A 23,348-nucleotide genomic window follows, 5' to 3' on the forward strand; every position below is an offset into this window, starting at 1 on the left:
ATTTTTAATTTTGAGTCCATGTTAGCAAATTTTTGCTTCATAATTCTTATTAATATTGGAAAACAGAAACACTTATCAGGGCATAGCAATTCTGCAAAGAAATTTCTCCCAGGATTTGCCAGATGAAATTAGAAGCATTTAATGGTATTATGACACTTGTAATATGACTACTACTGAGTTAAATTTAAACTTTCATACTTAAAGATAAGAATTCTTACTAAAATTACAAAAATGTAACATTGTTTAAGGTATGATTCATGCAAAGTGTCATGTTTCCGAACTAAAAAAGATGGATATGGATGGAAGCTAAGAAGTATGGAACATTAAATTCGCTACTTAAGAAAATTACAACTGATTCAGCCTTAGCTTAATTTTTAAGATCATGAAATCGTTTATGCAAGACTGACCATTTTAATAGATTATTTTTCTGAGATAATTTTTTCTTTGTCGATATGTTTTTTCTACTGAAAATGACTCCTAAAAATGAAACAGTAGAAGAAAACATATCAACAAAACGTTTAACAACCGCATTGCTTAAGCATTACATTGAGAGATCTAGAAGGCAGTGCATGATTGATTTACTTTGCTCTTGTAATTACTTCTTATACCACTGACTGTTAGATCAGGCAACCTCTTGCCAAATGAGGACACACCACAGACACTTTGTACACAATTTCACAAGTTCAAAGCCCTCATGAAGCCTATTTACGAATTCCATTTTCAAAGATGGTAATGATTTCCAGACCGACTCATTTTTTTCACATACATTCTAGAAATGCCACTTTCTCACAATCCTCAATTTATTTTATAAAAACTACTTAGAAAGCTAATGAGAACAAACATATCTGCCTTGAAAACATTTTATTAAACATTTTTGGATATTGCTTCCTACCTTTTAAAAATAAAAAACACATTTCAATACAAACAAATCTATAGTGAAGTTTTTTTCCTTTGTGTAAAGAAATAGGAATGAACTGTGCATTAATATTTAAAAGCAAAGTAGTTTAATCTGCCAAAACTTTAAATATCTGAAGAACACAACAAATTCTGAATGCACTAGGAGCATGTCGTTACTTCTGCATTCTTGGGAAGTGTGAACCATTAGCCTGTCTATGGCTTAGGATCTGTTTCCATGGTGCTTTCTTGAGCTTCTTCTACCTCTGAGAGCTTTTCATCATCTGCAATTGAGAAAAACCATAAAACTTCAGTCTAATTCGTTTAAATTATATGTTTAATGAATACATGACAACATTTTTATCCTTTATGAGCCGATATGTCTAAAACAAAGATGGCAAAATGGCAGCCTATGACTGTCATCGGCCAACACAGTGTTTGGTTTTAAAAGTGCTGTTTTGGTTGTTGGTGTTTATTAGTTAAGTCAAAATGTAAAACTTACGTTATAAAACACATTAAAAAAAAATCTAGGTTTTAGGTTTTTCGTAAAAACAATAAGGAGGTCAGATAACATAGACATTTCCAATTGGCAACAGTCAATACAAAGAGTTAGTCTCAGGTTTCTCAAAGCACCTTCCATTTACCGACTATGCAAACGTGCTTATGCACTATTACTCCACTCACTGACCACTGCCTGCCTGGATCCTGCATTGTTACTTTATAGCAATAAACTGTAATAAACCAAGAAGAATTCCAAATCTATCATCCTTAAATTTCAATGTGAACCATAGTACATGTATTTTAAATCATATATGCAGAAACTTGAACAGCTTGAGTACTTCTAACATCATCCAACTATACTCCTGTTCTGAAACTGAAGGTCTACTCTCTCAACAAGATGTGTGTTTTAGAAGTCATGCCCCTGGATCACTTAAAAGTCTTTATAAACATTCATTCTGTGACTACTTCTACTTACTTTCTAGTGTTTGCTGAAGTTCGTGGATGGTACTAAGTAGAACGTGAAACTGTTTCCGCCTCAATTCCAGCTGTGTAAACAAGAAAAAAATTAATACGCATTGATCTATACACATATACATATCATAGAGACCAATGTATGTGTACAGATACCTTATCTTCAACACTTTCTTTAATATGTGAAAGATGCTCTAGTTCCTTTCCCAGAGATTCTAGTTCCCTGAAAACAATAAGACAGTGTTATAGTTTGCTAACTGGGGGCAGAGAAGTCACAATTATTACTAAATAGGATTTTAAAAATTAAAAAAAAAATAAAGGATAAGAAGTTATTACACTCCATTATGATGAAACGTTGAAGCTAGGGATGGTCTTTTTAAATTCTAAGTATATACTTTTCTTTATTAAAATCAAATTTCTAGAGAAGTTTTAAAACCTAAGAAAACACACGTAATAGAATATCACACCAAAAGAACTGATAACTTTTAACATTTTATCATACTTATTTGACCTAAAAAAGGGTCCTTCCTCTTTGTTTTTTTCCCCTTGGTAAAAGAAATGAAACATTTCAGATTAACTTGAAATCCTCTTAGAACCTTATTGGCTATCCTCTATCCCAGACCATTTTTCCTCCTTTATTCCTTACTCAGGCAATCACTTCACCACGCCAATCCTTTTTCATTCACATATTTGTCTTTCTAAATAATATACAGTACTAGTATGTAATGGGGGGTTTAATTTTTATAAATGGTTATTATTCTGTATATGTTACAGAAACTTAGGAATAACTTAAAATTCATTATGTCTTCTATTCTTCTTTTCACTGATTATATTTTTAAGATCTAAGCGTTTTTTTTTTTTTTTAAGATTTTAATTAATTTATTTAAGAGAGAGAGAGGGAGAGAGCACTAGCACAAGCTGGGGGAGGCAGACACAAAAGCAGACTCTCCTTTGAGCAGGGAGCCCGATGCAGGACTTGATCTTAGGATCCTGGGATCATGACCTGAGCCGAAGGCAGACGCTTAACAGACTGAGCCACCCAGGTGCCCCTGAGATAGTTTGTTTTTTTAAATTGCTCATTTAGTATTGTACTATATGTATAGTCTACCATATTTTATCTATTTTCATTTGTGATATATATATTCATTTATTTTAGAACTACAGACAGTAAGATCAGAGGAAGGAAAAATTCAGCCAACTGGTAGTAGAATATGTAATTTGGAAGATCTGACCCCTCCTTCTGAAACATATTATGTACTCCCATAAAAATGGAATGCATAGGCTAGTATGTAAACATTATAAATTTATAAAGATTAGTTCCTTTCAAAGTAGACTCTAAACTTACTTTAATGTCTCATGCCGGTCTGGATGGTGCTGGATCACTTTAGCCAAAGCATCATACTCTGAAAGATACAAAATATTTATCAAATTAAGGTTTTCTTTTGAACATGGACATGAAGAAAAAGGTGAAATATCACAGGTCTCTCCTAATCACTTTCTCAGTGCATAAAGATGAAAACACTGAAGGATGGAAAGAGTACTGCCAATGTCACTTGGTTCAACATGATTTCGAACTGTTCCGAATAAGGCCTTTTGCATCCACTCTGTTTTTCTATTTACCTATCCCTAGGCAGGATATAAGAGGCTAGCATAGCAAAGTGAACTGAAGCCCTTTATTGATCATGAAGTGGACTGATTATGAAGAGGATCTTATTCACTATTTGCCCAGCAAAGAGAAGATTAGCGAGGTCAATATATCCTACCATTCACTGCAGATCTTAACAATGGCAAACACTTCTCATTCTCATTCTAAAGGTAAAGATTTCAGAAATTTAAAAACAATTTAAAATTCAGAAATGATAGGGACGCCTGGGTGGCTCAGTTGGTTGGACGACTGCCTTCGGCTCAGGTCATGATCCTGGAGTCCCGGGATCGAGTCCCGCATCGGACTCCCAGCTCCATGGGGAGTCTGCTTCTCCCTCTGACCTTCTCCTCGTTCATGCTTTCTCTCACTGTCTCTCTCTCAAGTAAAAAAAAAAAAAAAAAAAAAAAATCTTTAAAATTCAGAAATGATAAAATTTATTTTTTCTCTTCCACTGAAGTCTCCAAATTTCCCTGTTATTTCCCATTAACCTTGAACTGATGAATGGCAGCATTCATTTAAAAGCCTCAACTAATAGAGAAAAACCCTATGGAACCTTTTAAAATGATTTTAGAGTCCATAATAATTATTAAATAAGTTGATATATTCTTCTGCAAATTGGCCACTGAACTTGACCACATGTATTTTTGAATGAGTTCAAAACCAATATTTTAAAATAAGGAACTGAACATCTTAATTGGCTCATTAAAAAGTAAAGTTCATTGTTTTGAAAATCAGCATTTTGATTCAATAAAAGTATGACTTTTAATAAAAAAGTTTTTTTTTTAAAAGATTTTATTTATTTATTTGACAGACAGAGATCACAAGTAGGTAGAGAGGCAGGCACAGAGAGGGGGGGAGCAGGCTCCCCGCTGAGCAGAGAGCCCGATGTGGGGCTCCATCCCAGGACCCTGGGATCATGACCTGAGCCAAAGGCAGAGGCTTTAACCCACTGAGCCATCCAGGCACCCCAATAAAAAAGTTTTTGATTACAAAATAATACATGTCCACTGCAAGGGGAAAAAAAAAAAAAAGACCAAGCCATAAAAATCCGCAGACCCAAAATAACCATTAGCATTTTCTATTTCCTTTTTGTTTTTCGTATATAGGTCACAGTTGTGATTATGCATTATATCTTTTATCTTCCTTTCTTTCAACTTACATTATAGGAAGAACAATGCCCCAGCCATTGAAACAATTTTGAAATAGTTTTTATGGACTGCAATGAGGACATAACCTAATAAAAAAACAAAACAGGGGTGCCTGGGTGGCTCAGTCGGTTAAGCACCTGCCTTCAGCTCAGGTCATAATCTAACCTTATCTTCAACACTTTCTTTAATATGTGAAAGATGCTCTAGTTCCTTTCCCAGAGACTCTAGTTCTCTGAAGATAACGATGGAGCCCAGCATCAGGCTCCCTGATCAGCAGGAAGCCTGCCTCTCCCTCTCCTCCCTCTGCTGCTCTCCCTGGCTTGTGCTCTTGCTCTCTGTCAAATAAGTGAATAAAATCTTAAAAACAAACAAACAAACAAAACCAAAAGAGATCAGGACAAAGCTAAACTTTAAATATTCGCTTGATTTGTACTTAAAAACTCACTGGGCTTAAATTCCTTTCTTTTTCCTGGAAAGTAACTCCATGAAACAAACAAATAACAAACAAAATCTTAGGTCTAGTGTACTTGTGTGAATTGTCTTTGCTGATTAACCATAACATTACTTAGGCAAAGGGGTCTGAAGACAGTAAGAAAAAATGAATACTTAAGAAATATTTGGATAATCAATATAATCTAATATTTGGATAATCAGTATAATAAAAAAGAAGTGTTTTTCAGCATAGCCTTCCTTCTCCACTATTTTGAAGAATAATATAGTTTTAAAGAATTAAGTTTAGCTCCTTCTTTTTTAATTCAGATTGATTCTTGCTGAAGATTTTACCACACAACATTAAAAACCATATGAAAATAGTACTCAGTAATAAAGTATTTGCACCCGAAATCCTGAAAAACCCTTACCTTGGCGATTTTTTCGTATTCGCTTTGCTTGAAGAATTTGCTTTTTGCACTCAGCAATTTTTTCATGTGCTCCAGCAATGCTACATTCTATGTGAAAAGGGATTTTTTAAAGACAGTTGCAACAACATGCATCATCTTCATCCATTTTCAATTTTAAAATGTGTTTTTAAATTAAGTTCCATTGCTAATAGATGAAAGTACCGCAATCATACCAGAATACATTTTTGGAGCTAACATTTACCACATTCTATTAATATTGTCATTGTTATTATTTTACCACTAATCAAAGAAAAATGCTAGTAGATATTACTTCCTTTACACCATAAAAATTAAAACTTTACAAAGAAACATAAATTGTTTTAAGTTTACCTATTTCTTTGTAAATTTTTTCATAATTTTCCATTTCTCTGAGATTCATATCATATACCAGCAAAGTTTTGCCCATTGAAAATTCACATTGGGACAGTGTGCTCAGCATACGTTGGTACTGGCTGTATCTGGTGGAAAAGAGAAAAACAGATTAAAGATTTTTGTGAAATACCAAAGTTGAACAATTATATATATATTACAGTGCAGGCAGAACTACCAAGTTCTGAGAGAATCATTTGCTTTTTTTTTTTTTTTTAAAGATTTTATTTATTTATTTGACAGAGATCACAAGTAGGCAGAGAGGCAGGCAGAGAGAGAGAGAGGAGGAAGCAGGCTCCTGCTGAGCAGAGAGCCTGATGTGGGGCTCCGTCCCAGGACCCTGAGATCATGACCTGAGCCGAAGGCAGAGGCTTTAACCCACTGAGCCATCCAGGCACCCCTCATTTGCTTTATTTAAAATAATTCAGAATATCTTTCTTTTATGTTTAATTTTTCTTAATGGGAGTACTTGAATTTATAAACTGCTTCAGTTACAAGTGCAAAGATGGGACTGCTGTTCTTATCAATATAAACTTAATTCAACTACTTGTTTGAATTTTGTTTAAAATACTTTTTAAAAATGTCTTAATCCAAGGGTGTCTGGGTGGCTCAGTTGGTTAAGCATCTGCCTTTGGCTCAGGTCTCAGGGCCCTGAGATCCAGCCCCATGGGGGCTCCCTGCTCAGTGGGGAGTTTGCTCTCCCTCCCCCTCTCTCAAATAAGTAAAATCTTAAAAAAAAAATGTTTTAATCAAGATGGTTTTTTATCCTCAGAATTTTATTTTCACAATTTTTTCACTCTTTACAATGATTTATGTGAAAAGCTAATTCAAATGAGGGAAATTTTTCTAAGGCAAAAATGTTACTAAATATGTATAAAACCCTGCAGTATATAAAAACTTTTTATTAGCTTATTTAAGAAAGAGAAAATTGGGGCACTGGGCTGACTGACTCAGTTGGTAGCACAGGTGACCCCTTATCTCAGGGTCCCGAGTTCAAGCCCCACTGGGCGTAGAGCTTACTGAAAAAAAGGGTTGCTGGAGGGGAGAGTATGCGTTGTAATGAGAACTGGGTGTTATGTAAGACTGAAGAATCACAGACCTGTACCCCTGAAACAGATATTTTATGAAAACAAAACAAAAAAAAAAAAAAAAAGAAAAAGAAAAAAGCAAAAGAGAAAATTCCATTTAGATATTTTGTCTAACTAAATGCCGAAAGTGACCAATGAATGAGCCAGAATTCAATCCTTATTTCTTAAACACTACACCTTCTGCGCATTTGAATAAACACAAAGCAGGCTTCTGAAGAGAAATAAGGGCCAGAAAAATCTAGAATTGCCTCCACTGGACAACCGAAAAAGAGTGAGAAGCTGAACTACAGACAGGGCTGTATACACGGTCTAAACTCTGATTAGGACACTGGTGTAGCAAGGAGAGTCAGAGAAATACCCCTCTTCCTGGGACCCGGAGTTGCACCACTTAATGAAACTTTTCACCAGCAGATTGATTCTCCGGTCGTCTCCAGCGCCGTCTCCATCAATCAGGAGACGCTTCCGTATGACTTCGTCTGGAGGGAAAAACAACACCGTGAATGAAAACGATGGTCTGGCTCTTGATGACTTTCAGGGGCAAATAACCAATATCATGACTTACTCATTCATCCAGAAGAAAACCATTGGGACACGAATATACTTCAAGCCACTAAACGGTATACTTAAAATGGTTAGGATGGCAAATTTTACGTTATGCAGGTTTTACTAGAATTTATGTATATATTTTTATGTCACTATGAAGACAGTTACTGAGTGTCTACTATATGCAAGCAGTGTACTAGAGGCTGGGGTTATCAATGTGCTCATGGAACTGGAATTCTACTGCTGGGGTACTGAACGGAAAGTTTTCAGGTATCGCCAAGCACATAAGCCATAGTTCTTGGAGAACTTTGTTTTGGAAAAACCTGTTTACACAGAAGGCAGGCTGAAGTGTTCCTGTCTCTTTCTGTGTCTCTGAAAGGCACAGAAAGAAAAGATTTGAAAGATGTAGTGGCAGATTGGGTGACAAGAACGAAAGAGAGGTCAGAGAAATGGGAATGGATTTGTCAAAAAAAAAAAAAGGTGTAATTTAGTTATTACATCTGTAATGTTTCTTCCCCCATGAAGACATTTTTTTTTTCTTTTTCTTTTTTAACAAGTCTGTCTCACTTTTGCTTCAAGGGAAAGAAAAAGAAAATGGAATCAGAGAGCATGGCAGATAATAATGGTGAGTGGTAAGTGGGGCTCCAATCGGCCCGTCTGGCAGTGTTCTTGCTGGACAAAATAATGCGGGATCATGACAAGAGAAAGGCAGACTGAAACCCAATAAAACATAATTTTTATTTTATTTTATTATATTATTTATTTATTTAAAGATTTTATTTATTTATTTGACAGACAGAGATCACAAGTAGGCAGAGAGGCAGGCAGAGAGAGAGGAGGAAGCAGGCTCCCTGCTGAGCAAAGAGTCCCATGCGGGGCTCCATCCCAGGACCCTGGGATCATGTCCTGAGCCGAAGGCAGAGGCTTACCCCACTGAGCCACCCAGGTGCCCCGAAACACAATTTTTTAAAAAAAGGTTTATTTATTTGAGAGGGCGAGAGCTCGCATGTGTAGGGGAAAGGAGAGAATCCCTAAACAGACTCTCCGCTGAGCAGCGAGCTGGAACAAAGGCTGGATCCCACAATCCAGGAGATCATGACCCGAGCTAAAAGCAAGAGTTAGAGGCTTAACTAACTCAGCCACCCAGGCACCCCAAACATAATTTCCATCTATCAGATTGGCAAAGATCAAAATACCTGATAAAAGTGCTGGCAAGGACATGGAGAAACTGCACTTACATACACTGATGGCATGCAGACGGGTAGGCTCTTTCTGGGGCAAATGGGCTACCACAAACAAGATTTTCCAAGGCACATTTTCTTTTCAACCCCAGAACTCCAATTCTAGGAACTGATCCCATAGATAACCATGCACATCCACCCACAAAGATAAATGCAGAGATGTTCTTAGTGCTGTTCATAGTAGAAAGATCGCAAACCTAAGCATGTAACAGTAAGAGACTAGTCAGATTATCCCAACTTCATATAATGTACTATGATGAAGCCAACAGTGTGGCTGTATATGCTGACGGCAAGAAATCTCCTTTGGTCCAGGAGATGCAAATGCAGGTGCAAATAAAACATGTGCAAAGAACCACACCGTTTGCTGTCATCTGTGTAGAAAAGGGGGAGGCCTTGCGTGTTTGTTTGTGCCTGTGCGTGTACACACACGTATGTGCGTGTTGAGAGAATATCTCTGGAAAGAACACAAGAAACTGGTTATAGTAGTTTCTCCTGGTGATAGGGACTACAGAGGGACTACGGTTTTTGCAGAGAAAAAACTGAATTTTCTATGTTGTTTCACAGACTTGTTTTTCACCATGTGCGTGCATTATTTTTTTAAAAAATAATTTTTTTTTATTTTTTTAAAGATTCTATTTATTTATTTGACACACGGAGATCACAAGTAGGCAGAAAGGCAGAGAGAGGAAGAAACAGGCTCCCCATTGAGCAGAAGAGCCCATATGGGAATTGATCCCAGGACCCCGAGATCATGACCCGAGCCGAAGGCAGAGGCCCAACCCACTGCGCCATCCAGGCGCCCCTAAAAAATAATTTTTTAAAAAGATTTAAAAAAATCTTTTAAAGGCAGAGAGAGAGAGGAGGAAGCAGGCTCCCCACTGAGCAGAGTGTTCGATACGGGGCTTGATCTCAGGACTCTGGGATCATGACCTGAGCTGAAGGCATAGGCTTTAACCCACTGAGCCACCCAGGCACCCCTAAAAAACAATTCTTTAAGTGTAGATAATTCTTGGAGAGCCTGCATAATGAAACAACAGCGAAATCTTTAAACAAGAGTTCCTGCGTGTAGGCTGAAGTATTTCTGAGCGCAGGTGCAGCAGAGATAAACTTTGGAAGGCAGGTGGCTGCAGTTTTAAAATCTGTTCTGCGACGTTAGAGGAACATTTTCAGAATTGGGTTTTGAATTTTTATTTTTTATTACAAACACGCTTTAACTTTGTTAAAAGTAAACATCCAGCAGTGAGCAGTTGGATATCTGATGCTGCTCAATTCCTTTCTTTTGTTCAGTTTCTCGTTTTTTTTATCTCTGCTCTCCCAACCTGCCCAACCAACCACCCTCTTCCTCCCAAATACCTGGGCATCTTATTTTATTGAGGACCAGGGATGTAAGGGAGTAGGAAATCAGGAAATAAGTACCCAAAGGGAGGAAACTATTACCACAGCTGGTTTTTCAAGAGATTTTTAAGGTTTGGTGACAAAAAAAATATTTCAAGCACATTTGGTGATCATTCCAGCTGTAGAGTTAAGATCTGTGTACATTTATATATGTAATACCCCAATTAAAGAAGTTTTTGAAAAAATGTCAGAACACTGTACAGGCCAAATAAACTTGGGAAAAGGTTCTTGAAGGCCAGTCCTGGGTCTCATTCATTTTGTTTCCTGCTCAACTTTCCACATTGTGTCTTCACACTTCTTCTTTTTTTTTTTTTTTTTTTAAATTTTATTTATTTATTTGACAGAGATCACAAGTAGGCAGAGGCAGGCAGTGAGAGAGAGAGGAGGAAGCACCCCTGTGTCTTTACACTTCTGATGTGCAATAAATATTTTTAAATTGGATTGTGGTATCTGCCTGGGGCCATCTGCTCTCTGAAGAGTTTTGTCTCAATAAAATACTAACAAGGACTAGCAGGCAACCACCTTATTTTCAGGTCCGAAGCAGAGATTTCTCTTCTTGTGCAAAAACATGAATACTTGATCAATGAGCAGATGTGTTCATAGGGGACCAGAGCAGTTCTGAGGATATGAGATGAAGACCTGAGTTCTTCCGCTCTAGGTGGAGAAATAATGTGCATGTGAACACATGCAGAAGAGGCGGGGGCTGTTAAGTGAATGACATGGACATGTACCAGAAGAGATTAGGACAGTTTCCTTTGGCTTGGGGGACTCGGGGGAAATGGAATTTGGGCTGCTCTTTTCATACTTAAAAATCATCAGTCAGTGGGATGCCTGGATGGCTCGCTCAGTTAAGTGACCTCTTGGTTTTCTGCTCTGGGTCATGATCTCAGGGTCCTGTGATCAAGTCCCACATCAGGCTCCACAGTCAGCAGAGTCAGCTTGCCCTTCTCTCTCTCTGCTCCCCACCCTGCCTGCGTTCTCTCATTATCCCTCAAATAAAGAAAATTTTGGGGGTTCCTGGGTAGTGCAGTTGATTAACCATCTGCCTTCGGATCAGGTCATGATCCCGAGTCTTGGGATTGAGCCCTGCATCGGGCTCCCTGCATGGGGAGTCTGCTTCTCCTTCTCCCCCTGCTTGTGCTCTCTTTCTCTCTTGCTCACTCTTTCTCAAATAAATAAAAATAAAATAAATAAAATCTTTTAAAAAATCACCAACCAAGAAAGCTAAAAGGTATTTCAACAATATCTACCTAAACTTCAAATAACATAGACCCTTCCACCCAATAATCTTAGATAAACTCATACATATGTAATATGACCATCTCCATTGACAAGGAGCTAGATAAATTTTGGCACAAAAATATGATGGAATACTATGAAGCCATAAAAAAAAAACCCCAACAACCAAAGAATGAGGAAATGTTTATGTGCTGATACGGAGATCACTTAAGATAATTTACCAAGGGGCGCCCTGCTGGCTCAGTGGTTAAAGCCTCTGCCTTCAGCTCAGGTCATGATCCCAGGGTCCTGGGATCGAGCCCTGCATCGGGCTCTCTGCTCAGCCGGGAGCCTGCTTCCCCCCTTCTCTCTCTGCCTGCCTCTCTGCCTACTTGTGATCTCTGTCAAATAAATAAACAAACAAAATCTTAAAAAAAAAAAAAGATAACTTGAAAAAGAGCAAGGGTGAGGAACAGTAATGTATAGCATGCTTCCTTTCAATATAAATGGGGGAGAAATGAGAATATATGCTTATATTCCTACAAATACCCTGGAATGATATACAAGAAACTAACTAAAAGGGGTAAGTTACCAAGGGAGAGGGGCAATGTAAGTGGGTTAGAGAACAGGCTGGAAGATGGGGAAATATCTTTTTACATTATTTGATTTTTGAATCATATGAGCACTCAAAGTCTGTCAGTTGTTGTTCGAAAAAGAAAGCTATGATTATGGTGAAATTATCACAGGTGTTTGCATATGTCCAGATACATCAAATTTTACACATTAAATATTCAGTTCTTCGTATAAAATTATCCCTCAATAAAGCTACCTAAAAAATACAAAAAATGATGGGTGCCTGGCTGGCTCAGTTGGTAGAGCATGCAACTCTTGATCCGGGGGTTGTGAGTTAGAGCCCCACGTTGAGTGTAAAGATTACTTAAAAAAGTACAATCTTTGGGGTGTCTAGCTGGCACAGTCAGTTGAGCATCTGAATCTTGACTTTGGCTCAGGTCATGATCTCAGGGTCATGAGATTCAGCCCTACATGGGGCTTTATGCTCATACTGAGGACTCTACTTAAGACTCTCTCTCCCTTTGCTACCTTCTTCCAAATAAATCAATCTTAAAAAGAAAAAGAAAAAGACCAACTTTAAATATTTAAAAAGGGCAAAAAATTAAAAAGCAAGCTAAAGTCCCTTCCCTGCCCCCCCCCCACCCCCGGCAGGGAGAAAGCTGTGAGCTCTAGCAGAGGAGGGAATGAAAGGCTAGAAGATACATGAGCACATGAGAACCTTATGGAGGCTGGACAAATATTGGAACCCAAGGACAGAAAGATGGACGTCCAAATGTGGGAGTCTGCACTAGTGAATGCCATACTAGTGGACTTGGACTTTGCTGGTAGGCAACTGGGAGTGGCTAATGGTTCAGGACCAAGACTTTCCATGAGTATAAAGCTGAGGGCAGTGTACATAATGGACAGTAACTAGGAAAAGCCCAAAGGCAGGGAAGCTATTAGGAGGCTACCAAAAAACATGCAGTAGGAGCTAAAACAGCATGAAAATTAGAGATTAGAATTACAGGTCCTGGGGCAATTTAGGACTGAACAGAGACTTGGCTGGGAAAAGGCAGGGGCCAAAGCCAAGGCACCACCTGTAGGAGTGTGGCAGGTCCAATTCTGGTAGGACCATGGATTCCCTGTCCCAGGTCCTTCTCCCAGTTCAGCCCTATCCCTCTTCCCTCTAATGGCATTTCTTCATAGCAAAACCCCTGGGCCAAAGTCAAAAACTGGGGCCAAAATTCTGATTAGTTCACAGAGGCTTTACTTTGTGTGTGTGTGTGGGACCAAGTTTCACTTCATCTGTAAAACGGGAATAAAACTTCATTTGTAAAATGGGAATAAGATATGCACCTGGAAGGAAAGCTGTGAAACTTTATTGAAATGAAATTATCCAAAGGAGCACAATGCCATTTCATGGTGAGAATGAAAAAAAAAAAAAAAGTTACCCGTATCTTTATGTTAATTTAATTCACAACTTGTATCATCCTAAAAAGTCTTAAAAAGTGAGTGAACACTATGAAAGGTATATTTATAGATATATATAGATACGTCTGTATCTATGGACACAACTGTATAACCATGTAAGTAAATATTATGCATTCAGAGTTTTGCCTAGTTATGATCTCTCCCAAATTTGCTTTTCTCTTAAGCTTCATATTGTAAGGTCACAGTATCTCTACTTAAACTGCATAGTCAGCTGTTGCCTAGAAAATACTCTGGGAATAAAAATCCCCAAAGTAACATAAATAAAAATACACAGCACTGCTCCAACAGCAACAAAGTAAGACAACAATCAAAGAGGCCAGTTTGAAAATAGCTTATTCTATCTAGATCCAGGCAGGCTGTTGATGGTTCCTAACACAGATGACGAGTATTATTATTTTTAATGGTACTTCATCAGTTAGTGCTACACTGAACACACCTAAAACCTTTGTTTACTATACACATTAACTTCGTAAATTATCATCATGCCTGAAGATCTCTATAAGCAACTTAAATACTTATATTATTAACTCTGGCAGATCTTGGCCCACCCTTTATAAGATGGGTTAGAAACTATTTTAATGATGTTATCAATATCATTTCTTAGTTGTCACGATTGCTTTCTTTACTGACTATAAGATCAATGCCATCTGGAAAAGCTTTTAAAAATTTTATATATTTATTTGTGAGAGGTAGAGAGCGAGCGAGTACACACAAGAGTACAAGCATGGGGATCAGTAGGCAGAGGGAGAAGCAGACTCCCCGCTGAGCAAGGAGCCTGATGCGGGACTCCATCTCAGAACCCTGGATCATGAGTTGAGCCGAAGATAGACGCTTAACCAACTGAGCCACCCAGGCATCCCCGAAAAGTTTTTAACCCCAAATATCTAATATCTGCCCCAAGGCTGGTGCTTTTCCACCTGAGTGTAGGCTTATAGAAAGATTTCTTACTGGATTCAGTTAAATATTGTGCTATAATTATATCTACAAAATGTCTGCCATTCAGAATCACTTTAAAATCAGTTATGACACATATATGCTGATAAGCAAAGATTTACTTGTCATTTTCAACCCCTCTTTGTCTTATATGCTGACCTATACCTATACCTAGAAAAAACACATGTAATTGCTTAAGACACTAAATAAGCCTCAAATAGTCCAAGGGGTTAGGTTTTTAATATCTCATTTTCCATAAACAGAGAGGCAGGAAGAAATGACTGCTTTACAGTCACTAGACCCATTCTCCTTCTCCAAGCCTTGAGTCACGGGACATTGCCATTTTAGCTGTGTTCTCATTTTATCACAGAAAGGACAATCCCTCATAAACCCAGACTTTCAAAACCCATCATTGTTATTCCCTCACAGTAGCTCTTTAAACCTTGATTACAAAACAAGTTTTCAGAACATCTGGGAGCAAATATTCAAAAAGCAAAACAATCTGGAAGAAAACGGTGGCCCAACTTTCAAGACACTTATTTCTTTAGGGATAGGTCAAGGCTTGACAACCAGTATCAAGAGTGTCACTTTTTTTTTTTTTTAAAGATTTTATTTATTTGACAGACAGAGATCACAAGTAGGCAGAGAGGCAGGCAGAGAGAGAGAGAGGAGGAAGCAGGCTCCCTGCAGAGCAGACAACCCGATGTGAGTCTCGATCCCAGGACCCTGGGATCATGACCTGAGCCGAAGGCAGAGGCTTTAACCCACTGAGCCACCCAGGCACCCTCAAGAGTGTCACTGTTAATGTCACTTCCTCTTAGGGCTGATCTACCCCTAGGTGTGCCTCTCTAAACTGCTGGACCTCACAGCACAGCAATCTCACCTGCTTTTAGGAAAGAACAATCCTGGGGCACCTGGGTGGCTCAGTGGGTTAAGCCTCTGCCTTCAGTTTAGGTCATGATCTCAGGGTCCTGGGATACAGCGCCCCATCAGGCTCTCTGCTTAGCAGGGAGCCTTCCTCCCACCCCCACCTGCCTCTCTGCCTACTTGAGATCTCTTTCTGTCAAATAAATAAAATCTTAAAAAAAAAAAAAAAGGAAAGAGCAATCCTGTGACCGACCAGTGAAGACTAGTATTTCCTTTTTAAAAGCACTTTAGCAAGGAATTCTATTAGCACAGAAATGAACCATTGGTTTCTTTTTCGTGTTCCTAAACACTCTAGATCCAAACTGAAAACCATGAGAAGGGACAATTTATTAAACACTTTGGGACAGGGTGACTTTGAAACAGCTGGCTCCTACAGCAATGTAGCAATATGTACCAAAAATTAAAAATACATGTAGTCTTTGACCTGTCTCCTATTATATATTCCCACAGGTGTGTGGTGAAGGCATCTATACAAATATCTCCATTGGAATACTACCTGTAAGAGTAAGAAACTGAAAATGACTAAATGTTTAGATGTTTACTAGAGAATTAATTGTTTTAAAGATTTTGATTATTAGAGAGACAGAGAGCACGCGCAGGAGCCAGAGTGTGCACACAAGGGGGTAGGGGCATAAGGAGCGGGAGAAGCAGACTCTTCGCTGAGCAGGGAGCCTGATGTGGGGCTCAATCCCAGGACCCTAAGATCATGACCTGAGCCAAAGACAGACACTTAACTGAGCCACCCTGGTGGCCCAAGAATTAATTTAAAAATACAATACTACACAGTGATACAAAAGCATGAAGTAGGAAGAGCTCCACGATATGATTATAGAAGTATATCACAGAAGAGTGTGTAAATGTTTGCGTAAAATTTTAAAGTAGATATAGTGGCCAACCAACTGAGGTAATGCTTGTAATATGCTAAGAATGTGTTTTTTACATATAAAAAACTTTTATTTGTATATATGTATATGCGAATGTATATATGTAAATACACACATATGTAAATGCATATACGTATATGCATTTACACTTAATCTGCACAACAGCCCTGTAAAGTAGGTATTACTACCTCTATTTTACCAGTGAAGGAACTTAAAGTTAGCTGCTCAAATTAAATGTCACTGGAAGTATGGAGTAGAGCTTAGACTCAAACTCACAAGTCTGGCACGAGAGAAGATGCTTTCACCCTTTAGAGGCACTTAAAAATCCTTCTGAAAAGGCACACCAAAACAGTCTATGGTGATTACCTCTGGGGAAGAGGGACTAGCCATGGAAAGTGAGAGAGGAGGGTTTTCACACTGTCACTTGTGTTTTTTTCTTGAATTGTCTGACATGCGTTTTCTTTTTAAAAATACTAATAGTGATTATCTGGGGAGTGAGCTTATTGATCACTTTGAGGTATTTTTCTTCATTTTTTCTGCATTGTAAGTCCCATTCAGTGTTCTTTAACGAATCCATGATGTGTTAACAAGAAACAAGAAAACTGGCTTGACTTGACCTACAAGAGACTAGGGCCATGTAAAAACTGTGAGCATGCAGATTCTTTTCAGATTTATCACTGGATCGCCACTGCTCATGGGTCATTAAGCTGAATTACTTATGTCTCATTGCTTTAGGTTACTTATGGTAAAATAGCATGTTGCCCCTCCTTTCAAGAAGCTTAAAATCACTAAAACAATTTTGAAGGCTGACAACATTAAGAGATTACAAAGAGGCAGTGGAAGGAACAGTTTATAAGATGGTTTGCTTTCTCCATTTAAAATTCTGATCTCTCGTGAGATACTTAGGGCTAGTCTAAATACATTGCTAATGTCAAAGTCGATTACTTAAACAAAAATTAAAGCAAATTTTTTTTTTTTAAAAGCAAAACAAAGTATTGAGGTCCTTTTGTTTTTCTCTAGATTTACTTAAGTGTTTAGAGTGTGGTGCTAAAAAAGTCAAGGTTGAAACTTCAATCTTGCTTTTTAAAACCATTTATCTTGGCTAAAGAAACAGTATTTAATAGGTGCACTGCATCAGTAATCCCTGTGCTGGGATCAGAGCTGAGGGAACACAGTGGTTAAATCCATTGGCTTTAGTGGGGGGAAAAAAAGCCAAACAAACTGTGACCACAAAGGTCCGATTAGCATTGGATCAGCAATTGTAAAAGGAATCCCAGCAGCAGGCCCTTAAACAAGGTTTATCCACTCCTATCTGAGGACCATACATTCTGTCTGTTCCTTTTACTCTGGAGAGTGTCCTGGTTTGGACAGCAGATTAGATAGCCAATTTTGAAGTGCTTTACCTACATTATCACACTTCACCCTTGAAGAAACCCTAGAAGCATGTATTATTACTTTCATTTTACAGATGAGTAGTATCCGCTGCCATAGGAAAATATCCACAATCACATTATCAGAAAGTTGGAGCATAGTTCCATTATTCTATCATATTGTTCACAGGCATATTAAAGCCCATTATTTTAAGTTTTAATGGCATATATCCAAACATCATATTTCTAATTAAAAAGCAAAAACATATACACAGTAGAATATTACTCAGCCATAAAAAAGGAAATCTTGTCATTTGGAAAACCATGCGATGGACCCTGAGAGTATTATGCTAAATGAAACAAGTCAGACAGGAAAAAACAAATACCATACATTTTCACTTATATGTGGCATCTAAAAAACAAATGAACAAACAACACCAAAAAAACCCAAAACAAAACCCATATAGAGAACAGATTAGTGGTTATTAGAGGGACAGGGCCATTGCAGGGTAGGCTTCCCTTATATGCCCCTTATAACTGGGCTTATCATGACAATCACTTTGTAGTGCATACAAATATCAAATTATGTTGTACACCTAAAACTAATGATATATACTAATTTCACGTCAACTAAAAAAAAAATACAGTCAAAACCAACAAGCTCTATTCAATGGAATGTACGGCCACACCCCACTCCCTGCCACCTCCTTCTCACCTGCATCTGTGCTCTGGCACATCCGTGTACGTACGTACCTAATGTTCTCTGCACTGCAAAAAGTGCTTCTGGATGGCTCAGTTGGTTAAGTGTCTCACTCTTGATTTTGGCTCAGGTCATGATCTCATGAGATTAAGCCCTGCGTTGGCTCACCATTGGGCATGGAGCCTGCTTAAGATTCTCTTTCTCTCAGAAAAAAAAGTGCTTCTGAAATTATTCTTATCAGGGTACTAACACTAACACTGTTTAACACCCTTTAAATTAACACATACAAAATACAAACTGTGAACATAGTTTAAGTTAACAGTGACAACATCTAAACTGTTTTTCAGGGGTGCCTGAGTGGCTCAGATGGTTAAGCATCGTCCCTGGGCTCAGGTCATGATCTCCAGATCCTGGGACTGAGCCCCCTGTCAGGCTCCCAGCTCAGCGGGGAGTCTGCCTCTGCCTCTCCCCCTGCTTGTGCTCTCTCTCAAACGAATAAGTAAAATCTTTAAAACAAAACAAAACAAAAACCTGAACTGTTTTCAGTTAGCCAAAATGCTGGAGTCACAACAGGGGAGGAGAGAAACTGGCTTTGCTGAGAACTAGCTATGTGACAGTAAGTCACTCGCTCCCCAGGACCTTTATTTTGCCATCTATAAAATGGTAGTGTTGGTGGTAATATCTATAGTTCTGTATCCATGGAAACTATATCATGTCTCTCTCCTTCCCTCTGAGCAGAGCAGTTCCTCACAGGCACCGAAATGTCCTTGTACAGGGTGCAGGAAATATAAGAGCTTCCCCTCTTAAGAATTCCCTGTCCGAAAGGACAGGCAAACTCATATGGAAGGTTTATGTGAGGGCACAGCATCTTGCCAGGCACCTCAAATTTGTAAGAGGGCATTAGCTGTTCTCTAAGCTCCAGAGACAAGTACTGGTACTTCAAGAACTCTTCAGGGTGGCTGAGCTATTCAGGCCACTCCTGTCTTCTTTGCGGCCATCGTCCTAATCCAAACCCTCCCGGAGCCTTGGAGGACTTCTTGCTGGCCTCTCTGCTTCCATTCTTGCCTTCCTAGAATCCATTCTCTACACAGCAACCCAGAATGATCAAAAAGTACTAACTTTTCTGTTTAAAATCCTCTAATCGTATTTGTAAGTCCCCACAGAAGACAAATCCAATCGCCTTTCCACAGCTTAGGTAGCTCTGGGCAAGCTCCTGTTTACTTCTCTGACCTCCTTTGTATCACACCCCTCCAGACGCACCTGGATACCAACCCTTATCTGATCCCTTGAATTTATTCCTTATCTTCTCCGCAGGGCAGAGCTTATTTTCGCCTCAGGCCTTTGCACTAGTTGCAACCTGTCCTGAATCCTTTCCTGAAGTCTACATAGGGGTTGACGCCTTCAGGCCTTACTCTACGGGTCACTTTTCAGAGAAGTCTACCGGACTTGGACTTTTGGCAGCCCTCCCCCATTATAGTCTTTCATATCCCATCCAGTTCATTCTCAGAACTTAGGTCATTTCAGGACTTAGTTATGTTCTTTCTCAGAAACTATCTTATTACTTATTTGATTCCACACCATTGCTTCTGTCCCCCAAGCAGAAGTCGGGGCTTCCTGTAGTTTACTGCTGTAGACAGCACCCTGAATTGGGTCCAGAAGGTATGCAATATACTGCTGACCTATCATACCCACTACTCACTTCTGCGTTTTACCAAAAGCCCAGTTGAGAAAAACCATGTTTACTGTGGATTGCCTAAAAAAGTTGTACTTCATCCACTCTTCTACAACCTAAGTATTCTTAAGACAAATTAACAACAACAAAAGTCTCGCTCTGAATGAAGGCAGAGCAGCAGAAGTATTCAGCTAAACCACCTATTGGCTTTAGGATGCCTTTCGAGTCTACGGCCATACCACCCTGACCGCGCCCGATCTCATCTGATCTTGGAAGCTAAGCAGGGTCGGGCCTGGTTAGTACTTGGATGGGAGAATGCCTTTCTAAATTGTGATTTAGCCTTCTCTCACCTAGTCAGGGATGTGCTAGGAAACAGCCCTATGATCAATGGTGCTGATAAGAGGTTAAGGATATGACACTAGCTTTTCTTTATGGGGACCCTAGAGACAACTTTATCTCTAGTGTTTTAATCAGAAAGAATTGCTTGTACTGTGTATCTAATATTGCCTTCTCTCCTGTACACAACAGCACACAGTGGAGTAGGTCCTGCCCCTTGGTATGAACTAGGAGAGAAACAAGAGTCACTTCTGGCTGCCTAATGCACCAGATTTTACCCACTGCATTTTGAGGATCACCCCACTTCTAACTTCCTCGTTTTCCTTCCTCTCAATACTCTTTTTGCCCTGTTTTCTCATGCATTTATTTTTTATGGTTTCACATTATGGTGAGCTGCCTTAAATATTTTCTGGAATATGTCATTTAAGTAAATTAAGTATTAAGTGCTACAACAGTAATATGCATAAAGTAACAGGGTTAATAGGTGAAAGATCAACTGTTTCTAGAAATGAGATGAATACTTGAGGTGAGTCTTGAAGAAATAGCAGTTGCTAGGCAGGAAAGGACAATCTGTGCAAATACAAAGATGAAGAAGGCGCAGCCCTAATCAAAGGAAAATGAAGGAGAGATGAGTAAACCAATTCTTACATTTAATAGTATCTGCTGAACATTACTGCAGGTCAGACTCAATGCAAAGCACTACAACTTTTATTGCATTTAAACCTCTAAACTGCCTTATGAGATAGATTTTATTATCCCCATTTATAAAGAATGAGGCTCAAAGAGATTAACCTACACAAGATCAGACAGCTTTTAAGGGGCAGAGTGCGCACTCCTGTGACCTCTAACATCCACTCAACTGCTTAAGTCCTGATATTCTACCTCAGTCTACTTCTCTGTATGCCCCTTTTTTCTGAGTTCCCATGATCTCTTACTAGGACTAGGGCAGCAGTAACGGAGAGACTGGATGCACAGTAATAAGGGGCAAGAACTCGGGAGCCAGACTGCCTGGTTTCAGCTCTGGCTCTATACCTTACTAACTGCACAAACGTGGAGAAGTTGCTTAACCTCCTCGTGTCCCAGTTGCACCTGTAAACTGGAGTTAATAATTAGAACACTCCTTGACACATGATGACTACTACATGTTAAGAGACCACTGAACTCCTCTCTTCCCTTCCCCTCATCATTCTTCACATAGTACATATAGCGTGGTGGTGGTTTTTGTTTTCTTGCTTTTAATGCAATTCTGATCACACAACACCGATGTTAAAAACTGATTCCCACTGCCCTCAGAAATCTCTGGAAATAACTTTTTAAATTTTAGAAAATATTTATCAACTTTGAGTTTTTCCAACATTTGGGGGCCTTTGCACAAGTGGTTCTTTCCACCAGACTGCAACCTAAGAGGGGAGAAAAGGTCTTGCCTGTTGGTTCTGGACTGTAATCCCAAGGACTAGCCAAGACAGGATAAATAAAACTAGAATGAAACAAAGCTGTAATTTCCCATGAAGTTCCTGGACCTTTAAGAGCCTCCCACTTCATTACCTGTTATCACAAAATTAGGCCTTTTTTTTTTTTTTTTTTTCCCCACTGCAGGCCCTTTAATGTGGAGATCCTGTCCATCCCCAACTTTTCAGAAATGATCTCTCCACAGGCATCAACCCTTACTGGTCACCTTCTCTTCAAATACAGCAGCCCTAGACATCCCCTTCCTTGATGTCAAAAGACTTCCTTCCTCCTTAACCTAATACCTTCTTAGGTTCTCCCTCCAGTTGCCCATCATGCCTGTCCACCTTCCTCACGGTGGCACCCTATTTTATTTCTGCTTTCAATCCGCAGATCATCTCCTGGGTTTCTGCACACATGGGTCCACTTGCCTTAAACTACCCTCCCAACGTTCCACAAACCCCATCTCTGCCTGCGCACCCTCCTCCCATTCCTGCCAACAAACCACCGTCCCCAACACATATACACTGACAAATCTCTTATTGCCTTATCTACCCCAGGTGGCCTCATCCCTACACTGGGTCCTCCTAACCGCCCCATGCACACTGCACACTCTCTGATTGCCCTCCAGATACCCACATCTATCCTTTTTAGATATTGTCCTTAACTCCCTCTTCCTACCTCCAGTCCGGGGCTAATTCTCAGGCCTCACAGCGATCCACACCACAGTCTGGGGGCCCTTCCCAACCCGTCCAGAAGAATCCTCCTCCAGGTGTCACCCTGTGTACGCTGACACCCTTAGCACCCGCGTCTTGGAACCTCTCCCTTCGTCCGGGCCTGGCCCCAAACTTCCACCCCATCCTTAAAGTTCCCACACCCTCCAGCCCACCCTCCAGACCTCGGACCACCGGGGCAGGGTCTCCACCTCTTCTTCCCCTTCGCCACTCCTCGGACTCCAAACTCTCACTAAGTGCTCCCTCGTCACAAACGCGAATGGCCTGGACCCCTTCCCGGTACCACCCGCCCACGCACCGCTGCCACCGTTCCCGCTCCCCCCACCCCCGCACGTGTGCTCCCAGCCCCCCGACCATCCTCCCAGCACACCCTCTGCAAGCCAGGCGCGGCCTCCGAAAAGCGGGCCGAGAGTCCGAGGGGCTCCCGGGGGGAGCAGGGGGCCGGGGAGAGGCCCGAAGGACCCGGGGAGAAGCGTCCGGGAAAGGCCGGCTCCCCGCGGGGTCCGATCGCAGAGGCCGAGGGGCTCCCTGAAGGGGCCGGGGAGGCCGGGGGGCTCGGAGGAGGCCGGAGCGGCCGAGGGGCTCGGGGGAACGGGCCCGGGTGGCGGCGAGCGGGCCTCACCGTCAGTCACGGCTCCCATGGCGTGCGCGGCGGCGGCGGCGGCGGCGCAAGCTGAGGCGGCGGTTGGCGGCGGCGGCGGAGGTCAAACTCCCACAATGCAGCCGGGTAAACAGCCATGGAGGAGGAGGCGGCGGCGCCCGCGGCCGCCCGCTCCGACGCCTGAGCCGCGCTGCGCCGCCGCCGCCGCCGCCGCCGCCGCCGCGGGATTCGCGCTCCCCGCGCTCTCCGCGCTCCCCACACTGCTCGGGGGCGGCCGCGGCCGGCGCGTG

General features: G+C 40.5%; 1 protein-coding gene across 1 annotated transcript; it reads right to left on the minus strand.

Moving 5' to 3' along the window:
- Positions 1–114: 114 nt before the first annotated feature.
- Positions 115–23,204, minus strand: THOC7 (THO complex 7). Its single transcript, XM_032324367.1, has 8 exons — positions 23,080–23,204; positions 7,374–7,491; positions 5,889–6,016; positions 5,520–5,606; positions 3,212–3,269; positions 2,023–2,089; positions 1,871–1,940; positions 115–1,178 (listed from the first exon to the last, which is right to left on the minus strand). Exons 1-8 carry the CDS (start codon positions 23,096–23,098, stop codon positions 1,111–1,113), a joined length of 615 nt encoding a protein of 204 aa, XP_032180258.1. The 5' UTR covers positions 23,099–23,204; the 3' UTR covers positions 115–1,110.
- Between the last annotated feature and the right edge of the window lie 144 nt (positions 23,205–23,348).

The sequence above is a fragment of the Mustela erminea genome, chromosome 1, assembly GCF_009829155.1.
Source record: "Mustela erminea isolate mMusErm1 chromosome 1, mMusErm1.Pri, whole genome shotgun sequence".
NCBI classification, from domain to species: domain Eukaryota; kingdom Metazoa; phylum Chordata; class Mammalia; order Carnivora; family Mustelidae; genus Mustela; species Mustela erminea.